Here is an 11,291-nt window from a genome sequence, read left to right on the forward strand (position 1 = left end):
AAATTAATTGTCCATCTTGGTCGAATTAGTTTGCAAATCGACGCAAATTTGCCTGTGAACTGAGTAGATTACTTGAAACTTGGAGGGTGTTTATATCTTGATTTTTTAACTCCTATAGGTTATAGATAGCTATAATAATTTTTTTTTTGTTTATTCTAATTCCTGCGATTGGTTACATATTATACTTATTAATATTATAATTAGAAGAAATATTTTATGTACATTTTGTACAAATATTTTTATTCAAAATACAAATCTTTGGCTTAGACAATGTCGAGCTAGAATTATGATATTTTTTCGAATATTATTTTCAACACATAACTGTAGTTTGCAATGAAAACTACAGAAAACATTTTCCTTAGGCGTCGTAATTATATTATATTCCTAAGAGATGGACCATGGACGTATTAACTTACGTGATATCCTGGATTTGTATTGGTAGTGTGACATATACTGTGTGACGCGTGTGCAACCAAACTATGCAAATAATTTCGTTTCGGGTACCTAGTAATACAATGTGTATAGGCAGTAGTTTCGCGTGAGCGTGTAAGATAAATCCGTAAGCTCGTAGCATATATATACGTACATAATATGGGTATATAGGTATATATGGTATACTAACTTACTTTACATATCTATATCACAAATGATTTAGTTTTGTGCACACTTTTATTAATTTATATATATATATATATATATATATATGGAAACATACAATGTATATAAATATATATAGGCACTGTGAGTATAGGCACTGGTGGCTGTGTACCCACATACTTTCACGTCGTCAGATAATGTTTTATTCGAGAACATTTTTACAATAATTTTTATACTATATGTTTTGCAACACTATCATTATTAGACTAATTATTATATTATATTGAATTTTTTATTATACTTGTCGTCTCATTGCACCCCATCGTCGATTCCCGCGAGTAAGTCGGAGTGATGATCACCGAGCGAAGGATTTGGAGTTGATAAGTACTTTTTTCTTGAATATTTTATCAAATTTCGAAAACAACAATGGAATATATAGACACTGATATTATGACAGTATAACTATATGTAGATACTAGATATACAATATTGAATATATACAAATCATATTGATCATTTTTGAGTTGAATACTTACCTACCTGTATAGAATCTTGAAATGTGTTTCATTTTTTCCTTAGTTATACAATTTTCAAATAAAAAACCTGAAAATTATTCATAAAAGTTCATTATTTTGTTATGTTGAGGTTAGCTTTCAATAATAAAAAAAATAATACCTAACCTATATGGTTAATGAAATTACCTATATAAATAACCTATAACCATCACATAATGTACGGCGAATGCAATTCAAGTAGTTGTTCAGAATTCGGTCGGTAAGGTTTGTGTAATCACTAGTATTATACAATTTAACAAATAATTATTATTAATGAAATGTGCTTTATAATAAATGCAATAATATAGCAAGCAGCTTGCCGTGGTTTAGCGTTATGGTCTCGTTGCAGTATTTGCGTATATATTATATATATATAATGTATAATATTGTAATAACATGGTACCTAGTAACTTCCGATACTTGCTAAGTAATTATAATTAAATAAATATTGGTATTTAAATCCAAGTATAAAATACAATATATGTATAATATTTGCTTTGTATTTAAAATATATTAAACATATTTATTTTTGTATTTTGTACAAATGTTTGTATTATTTTACAAAATACAAATAATAATATGTAAAATAATAAACCCATGAAAATGTAATACCTACATTAAAAATCATGCAATTATTTGTATATACATTATACCTACAAAACCCTAAAGAAGAATGGCGATGATGATAATTTAATAATAGTAGTTTATATAGATACCTATTATACTTTATTAAATAATTTATATTAAATAGGTAAGCAAGAAATTACTAAAACAATTGTAATATTTAGGTAGGTTCAAATATTGAAATATTATATACCTACCTAATTAATGTTTTAATACATTTAAACTTTTAGGTTTTTTTTATTTCTGCTAATTCAGACCTAACAATAAAGAAGCTAATATGGGTCGAAAAATGTAAAAGAAATAATTTTAATTTTAATTAAAATAGTAAATACTTTAAATGTATTTTTATACACTAGCTATACCATTTGTATTTGTATTTAGATAATTTTAAGAAGTATGTTGTATAGTAACTGTAGCTGTGGTCACCGATGAGAATATTACGAAATAGGTATATAATAATTAGATTCATCGCGTTATTATGAGATGTATAATAATATAATATATAACTAGTTTATGCTTGTTTTTAATATCCGTGTAAATATATAATGATAATGTATATTGTCATTTTTGCGAGCTGATAAGCGACCAGTTTTGGTATTAATTACTGTAGTACCTACATCTCATATTTCTCTGTAGATACTCTGGTACTTATAGAATAGGATTGTATTTAAACTCTCTTTGTAAGATTATTATGCACCACGTGATATGATATGAAATTACTGAGGAACAAGCTTTTTCACACAACGAAATGCCATTATACCTTGATAGTTTCACGTCTCCTTTGCGCACATTTTCATCTTACATGTTTTGTTAACCCGTGTATGACATTTTCCTCTGTGTAGACGATTACCTAGATTCTAAATTACAGACTCAAATACTCACATAACATTTATAGAGCACCTACTTTTCATAATGTCATATAATATGTATTATCTATATAGGTACACATATTTTGTTTACATGATTTCAAAACAACGAAATTACGTTTTTAAAGCAACCCTATCCTACCTTCTATCACATAATTTTAAGTCCAAAGTTCAAATTATAATATATAGAATAGGTAGCTGTACAAAGATAAATGTATACTTTCATAACAAGTACCTATATCATATGCAATGCAAAATATGTATAATATTTTTGTTCATATTTTCCTTAGTTACATTAGTAGGTATTGGTTTAAATCTACCTACTATTTATTATTTACACTAGGTATATAGAAATATTTAAAAATACTAAAATACAAATCATGCCCTGTTGAGTGTTATTTTTTAGTTTTGTGAAGACTCAATCTGGCCAAATATCAAACAATTAGGAAATGTCGGCACAATTCGTAAATGTAGAGTTTTATGTGTGTTGTAGGCAATTGCAATTGATACACATAACACATCTATTGTAAATATTATTAAATTATACTAACTAATAAGTAAATAGAACTAGCCATCAGTGATGATTCATACACGTTTATTAAGTAGACAAATTAATATTATTAATATAGATTTTATTGATTATATAATAGTTCATTACATTTATGAGATTAATCTGCGGAAACAAACCGCAACTAACTATGTATAATGTTTACATAAAATTTATAAATTTAAAATATAATTAACTAATAAAATTTTAAAAATTAAAACAACATGGTTGATGAAAACATATTATATAATAATCGTTCACATCGTCCGGGAATATAATAATTTGTATAGAATATTAAAACTACAAATACGCGTAGGTCATGGCCACAACAGTAGAATATTCTCTATACGAATAGAAATTATTAAAATTATAGACTTTATTATCCAACAAAAAGAAGGAGGAAGACATTTACAATGTTTCATGGTAGAAATTGTCTACTGATCTAATAATCACAAGATGAAAAAGTAAAAAAAATTATAATTTTTTAAAACTTATCTCGACGTATAAGAAGATTAAATTCTTAATAAGTTATTAAGTTCTCAACTACAATAATGTGTAAATAAATTTGTATATACATTTTATATAGGTATATCACTAATAAATATATAATCTTATATAGCGTTCATCCTTCATCGAGGTATAAATCAAATCACATTTACAACACGAAAACTTTTGAACAAAAATATAGAAATAATAAATATAATAGACATAGGCATACAAAAAAAAAAATTGAGTATTTGACTGTATGTTATAATATTATTGTTATATAATTTAATAACGTGCAGACACAAGTCACACTACTACTTTTTCTATTTTATACTATACACAACTGAAACGGTAATTAACACAACAATAAAATCGTTATTAATGATCTCCGTGAATATTGTTTGATTTTTGTTAATTATAGCTAGTAAAGGTATAGTTAAATAGTTAAGGTAACTATTATTTTCTTACCAAATACACATACCTATTATTAATATTTATATATTATTATGTAAATCTATTGTAAATATTATATTTTAGTATATTGTTAAGTCTAACTAGTCCAAGGGTAGGTTTTAAGTTGATAGTAATGCTGTTTGCTCTAATATTTCTTGTAAACGGTGTTAGCATCGTTCTACACACATTAACTATATTTTACAAATTAGGAAAAAAATGATCGTATGTCTTTTTTTATACGATCCACGCACTCTTTGTCACGATGCATACATTTTTAATGACAAAAGAAATATACTAACACATAATTAAATACAGATAATATTAATATTATTAATAATTTTACTATCTAAATAATATGGGTTCACTACACGCTATATACAGTAAAGAAACCAAGTCAGTAAATACTAAGTATAATAATCTATAGTTTATAATTGTTTTTGGCTCATTACTAGTTATTTTCTAAAAAGACTCATGAAGACATATAGTATTATATGGAGACTCTCTATGTACTGATTGTTATACAGCCTAAAGTTTACTCTATATATCTGAGTATATAAAATAATAGCACGACGCATTTACTTTGTCTGGCTTATTTTTTACGCAAAATTAATTTATTAGGATAAGACAATGATATTATTACAACAATAGTACGCCAAAGGCACAGCCTATGTCTTAAAGCCGAGAACAAAACCTTTGTCATAGGTATACATTATTATAACTTATAAGCTGCAGCATATAGTTAATATAATGAGTGTTATTTGAGAAATTACTATAAACGGGTAGCTAAAATGTACAAGTTGAGACGAATCTACGGCAAGTCATTAATATGTATACATTAGGTAGGTATACATATATTATAGACCATTGGTGTATAAAATATTATGTAATGCTCGTAATAAAATAGAGTAATTATAAATAAGTACATAGTATACTATATATATATAATTTATACTGTGTGGTATGTATATATAATATAATATATACCATATTATGGTCGATGACGTACGAAAAACAATCATTATTATTTATTTACCGTGAGGTGCATTTTCGATTTTAGTGACTCTACCAATAATAGCAATAATAATAAAAATAATCACGGAAATATGAATATATTATTATGTTTATGCGACAACGTCACAACAATAATGTACATAATTATATGATGTATGACAATAAAATATTAAATGCGCTTATAGGGTAATGTAAAATTACACTCGTGCGGATAACGGGTATTTAGTGCCTCTGCATAATATGTATATACGCGGGTACTAAACAACAAATATAATATTATAATATTGTCCTCTGACGACTGAAATATATTCGAGACGCCTCTCGCGTATGTGTGTGTGTGTGCGTGTGTGTGTGTGTGTGGGTGTGTGTGTGTGTGTAAAGTGTGTGTATATGTGTGTAAGAATCAAAAACGACTAACCCCTAACCCTTATTTTTATGTATACATCTTTTTTAATAAACATATTTTTTATGTTTTGTAAATTTTCGGTGAACAAAGAGAGTGTGGAAAAACGAGCACTTAACCACGGTCTGTATATCCAGCTGTTATCACTTATCCGACCGACATTCTAAAAACGCCCTGTATACATGCATGTTGTATACTCTGATGTTGCTCATCAGGTACGCGTTCAGGGCTGTCGGTCGCCTGGAACCGGTGCCGCCGACGATTGGGACGGCGACAACGGTGGCAGCGGTGGTGGCGGCGGCGGAGGTGACATCGTCGTCGTTGTCGCCGCCGTCGTCTTTTCTGCCGGTTGTACGGCGGGAAGCAGCAGACACGACTGTTTACAACCCAATATGCGCAGCTTGTTGTCCCGGCTGAGACGGGGACTCTGTGCGTGATGCACGGCGGCCGCGCACTGTCCATCGCGTGACGACCGGTAACGGTGCAGATGTTGGCCGGGGCCTCCGTCGACGCCTCCGCCGCCGCCCACAGCACCAACACCGACGCCGGTGTCATCACCGTCACCGCCGCTACACTGCTGTAGCATGTCCGTGAACGTCTTGTTCTTGGGCGGGACCGTCCGCCGCAGCGTAGGTGTGCGTATCCTGTCCAGGCTGTCGTCAGGCACGAAACTGGCGTCGTCCAACCACGAACCAGACAGTTGTTGTTGTTGGCTCTGCTCGAACTCGCCCGAGTAGATGACGTTCACCGAGCCACCGCCACCGCCGGACGTCTCGTCATCGACCGACGACGACACTCCAAAGTCGCATCCGCTTCCGCCACACTCATCCATCATCCGACGGTGGCGGTGTTGATGTTCACCTCCCGGCCAGAACGACGGTTGCCGGAACTTGCGTGTCCACGGCCACTGGATCGGATGTTTGCGCACATACTTGTACAGCGTCAACAACAAGAACCCGAGCACGACGATGAAGCACAGCGGGCCCACCGTTGCGTATATGAAGAAGTCGATGTCCGCGTGCCTGTCACTCACCACGGCTGTCGCCTCATCCATCGATTGTGGCTTTTGCGATTTCAGTGACATGAATCTCTCCACCTACAGAAAGTGTGACCCACCAAAAAAATAAACAATTATTGTTATTGTTATCATCATAATATAGTACATTAGTACGACAATACGTTAGCACAGACATTATCAACATTATTATTATTTATTAATATGACTATAATATTATTAGTTTATCACCATCAGCGCAATTTGGGTTGGCTTGGAGGAGGGGCTAAACCCCAAAGACTAACCGTAGCTCTCTAAAAATAGTTTTTATTTAAGAAAAAGTGTATCACTCGAAAAAATTTTCAAACCAATGAAAATTTAATTTTTGATTTGGGTGATTTTGATAAATGATATTTGCGATATTGAATAATGGAAACCTGATAATACTGTGCTAGCCGGCGTATCCTTACTTCTTGATTTTTATCGGTTAAAAACAAAAAGCGTGTGGTGTGAGTACATTTTTTATATTTTTGGTGAAGGAGGAGGGGGAAGTTTCCATTTCCCTTTTATCTGTTCCTGGGGCATAAACACATATGTAAATTATAATTTCCCCTCCGAATTTAAAACCCAAATTGAGTCCATGGTTTTAACTTATAATATAGTAGTGACTAGTGGGTTTCATACTTTATCGGTGTTAAGTATACAAGAGATTGACAATTTTAACATAAACATTTAAATTTGAGAAAAAACAAAATTTGTTTTTTCAAATATTTAATATTTCAAAATATTTATAAAGAAAATACAACTATAGGTAGATAGCGAATCTAGTTAATAATGTAAAATGCATTTTTGATGATCGTGAAATTTGTTCAATGACATCTCCTCGATTCTCGACGAACTTTCAGACTATACTCATATAATAATATAAACTTGTATAACAAAAATAATATGCACTACCTACCTATACTTCAGAATGAAATATTACAATGTCTACTATAGGTTTTTTTCAAAGTCAAAGTTATAATAAATTAAAAATACAAAAACGCTTCGGTAGCACAGTAGAGATATTTATCTTTTGTTTTTGATACCATTGGTTTTGTTCTTGAATGATCGGTGGAGACGTGAAATAGAGCTATTAAAACCAGTATAATATTTTAATACCTTTACTATTTTGCTCTTTTTAATATCTCAAACACACACCTGGACAGACAAAGTGACATAATACATACAACTAAATAGCCATTTTTATAAATGTTTAAAGACAGCAATTACCCAATATATAAAGCATGAAAAGACATTTATAATTAAAAGTCAGCATCAGTGATTAAATCTCAAAAGTTTAACAACATATTATAATAATAACTATTATTCATAGTTTAATAATATATAAGAAATGTAACATATATTAATAATAAATATACTCATAATATTATATATTTGTGTCATTCATTTCATTTAGACACAATCTATAAACATTTCGATGACATATATGATTCTGGGAAATTGATAATATAAACAATTTAACGTTCCATTTTATCCAATGTACAAGTGAAATAGATGAAAAAACATTCAGTGAAAATGTAATGTATTTACGATAATTTGTTTTAGAGTTACACCAAAAGCCAAAATCGATTTTGTCAAAAACCGATTTTGCGTAAAAATTCTCGTTTTTCTTAATATTAATTTTGTGCTTTTGAAAACTATCTATTGGGAATTTTAAATTTTGACCTCCCAAAAGTACCAACTACATTATTTTTCCCATCGAACAAGATACTGAAGTTGAAAATCGAAGTTTTATTTTGACTGCTAATTGTGTACACAGACACAAAAATAAAAAGTAAAAAAAAATAAAAAAAAACACACATCATTGTAAAATCAATAAATTCATCATTCCACTCAAAATATCAAATTTCAAAAAAAAAATTAATGTTTTTAATTTAAATACTATTTTTAATATTAATTACTATTATTATTTAAAAAAAGTTCCAGAACTTCTACCAATAGCATCTATTGACGTGTATCATTATATAATAAATTCCAAAAATGAATCTAAAATAACTTTTATAGCCTTCGCGACTGCAGTTGGACTGTTCCAGTTGTTTTATTTTTGTAAATTGTGTTATAATATTGTATTCTTCGTTTTCATCGTAATGATTATGGTGTGGAATTGAAAAATTATTTAAAATAACAAATATATAACTCGAGGCCCAAACATAAAATTTCTAGAGGGCCTGGATGGGTATGGCCACTTACTCGCCCTGTCAGTTTGCCCCTGGTGATAGATGACAGATATACGGTATAACTATAGATAACTTATACCGTCATATCGATAATATTATGATAATACCTATTGTTGCTTTTCAGAAATATTTAAAACAATTTTAAACATTTTACATAGCAGGTACAAAATATTACATATTTTATTTACCATATACTATATAGTGACATGTAGTATGTGGTATTATATTATACGCTACTATAGTACTATAGTTAGATTTGAAATTTGTATTAATATTGCTATTTGAATCACGCTGGATACTGATTTAAAAAATATAAACCATACGCATAATAATATTACGGTTAATCCAAAATATATTTAGATTTACTATAATATTTAATTTAAGATAAATAAATTATTGATGGCTTAAATTTATTTATATTTTTAATCCAATTTACTTTATTTTTTAATATCCGGTAGAATTCTTTTTTTGTGTAAAAACTTCCGTTCTGTCGTATTTAATTATTTTACAACATTATAATTTGTCGGTAAGTTATAAATTAATCTCAACTCATTTTTAGCAAATGTAATTTGCATGAACCATTTTTCTTTTAGGTTTTATTTATTCAGAGGAATATTCCACGAACGAAAATCGTATATTTTATGTATGGAATTATGAATAACACTCATATCTATCCATCTAAAACTTGGATATTAATATTAACACGAAAACGCTTTTTAATATTAAATTATTTCGGTTGTCTGAAAGTCGTTTGTCGTTAGGAGTTTTATTAATAAACAAACGTTACATTATTTTTATCCTCGGCTTATATTGTAATATTAAATTGAATAACATTATATTTGTTCAGAATACCCACACCATATATTTTGCGAAATTATATTTTAACGATGTATTGCAACCATTAGAACTTAAACGATACATATGATTATATTATTATAATATGACCTTATAAAGTCCTAAACCCCCGCAGCTCGGCGACGTTGTGAATAAATAATATTTATTCGAGTTTAATAGTCCAAATTTCTATATACTTCGAGTACATAACTTACAAATTAACAACATTTCAGCAATTGAAAATATTATCCTTAAAAATTTTGAAAATTTTAATTTGAATAAATTCGTCATTGAAAGAAAATTGGGGGTGAGCAGTGAGAGTGAATCACTCTGTATATTGTTATTAATACTGTCGTCGGTGTTTGATAAAAAAAAAAAAATAACGATAATAGAATAAATGATTTCGCCGTGAAGTTTCTGTCGTCCCACTGCAGCAGTTCTTCTTATTCGATTTCTATCAAGTACACGCTCGGCACGCATTAGCAGCGGCACGGCGGCGGCGGTCTTTATATCAATTTGCTGTCTGTCTCTCTCCGTTTCTCATTCTCTCTCACTCGCCCCCTCTCCGGCTCACTATAGTCCTCTTGTTTTTGTCAGCGACATCAGTGCCAGTGACATGAAGTATGATCCCGGTATGGCGGGCGCCAGTGACACGACAAAATAATGCGTTTCCACATTAAGGGTGGAGATGCACCGTTTTGTAAAGTAGGTCGCCCGCGTTGGTTGATTTCAAATAACTCCGCGAGAGCATTAATTTGTCGGGCGCGGAACAGACGTGTATATAATAGATATAACGCATGGCTTATATATATATATATATATATATAGAGCACTCAACAAATCCTAGACTCTTTTGTCCGTCACACGAATGCTCGTGCGTGTACGGTGTACAGTAAGTACTTATGTCCTATAATATGACTGTTGCAGTATACGTCCATACGCAATATTTTTAGTTGAAAGAAGAGTTTCTAAATTGTTTGTAAAACCAATATATGTTTGACACTTTTTATTAAACCCTCAAAAAGTCCACCGCAAAATTTTACCTATACCAAAAATAATGTACTCTACCTAAGTATTAATTATCTACAATTTATTAAACTAAAACTTAATTAATGTATTGCTAACGATCGTCATTGTAAAGCATTTCAAAATTTTATATAATATTATGTTGTTATACGTTTATAAGAATATGACAGGTATATCGTCTAGCGCTCCGTATGTACTAAAATTCGACAAACCTTGGCTTTAGCAGATTTATGTATAAAAAAAGGGTTTTTTGTAATTGCGGTTATGATGGATAATTTATCATGGATGTACCTGTAAATGTCATTATAATCTAAATAATCAAAAATTAAAAAAACAAATTAGGGGCTCGGTAAGAACATTCCCTGGCTTCGGCACTTATCTATAAATACGATAATGTAATTAGCTATTACGCAATACGTAAAATAAACATATATTAAAATATATAAGTACCTACTTTCATGTATAAATTATATTATAATACGGTGTGCGATGGGGTCTTTAATTATTGTATAGTCGAGATTTTTTTTTTAATTAGAAATGCGGAAAGCGAATTAACCCCACATAGCATTTGGGAAATGATAATATTTTGTGAATATTTTGGAGTGCTTGAATAATGAATATTTGACTAATAATATTGTATAAATATTTTTATTCTC

General features: G+C 30.2%; 1 protein-coding gene across 2 annotated transcripts in view; it reads right to left on the bottom strand.

Annotated features, from left to right (window-relative positions):
- Positions 1–3,252: 3,252 nt before the first annotated feature.
- The window catches only part of LOC100573017, a 39,522-nt gene continuing 31,483 nt past the window's right edge, over positions 3,253–11,291 (bottom strand). For both annotated transcript variants that reach the window (XM_029488048.1, XM_003244997.4), the window contains one exon: positions 3,253–6,637. In XM_029488048.1, the coding sequence (XP_029343908.1) occupies positions 5,765–6,637 (873 nt within the window). In that variant the 3' untranslated portion in view covers positions 3,253–5,764. The remainder of the gene's footprint in view (positions 6,638–11,291) is intronic.

Source organism: Acyrthosiphon pisum, chromosome A1 (genome assembly GCF_005508785.2).
Source record: "Acyrthosiphon pisum isolate AL4f chromosome A1, pea_aphid_22Mar2018_4r6ur, whole genome shotgun sequence".
Classification (NCBI taxonomy): domain Eukaryota; kingdom Metazoa; phylum Arthropoda; class Insecta; order Hemiptera; family Aphididae; genus Acyrthosiphon; species Acyrthosiphon pisum.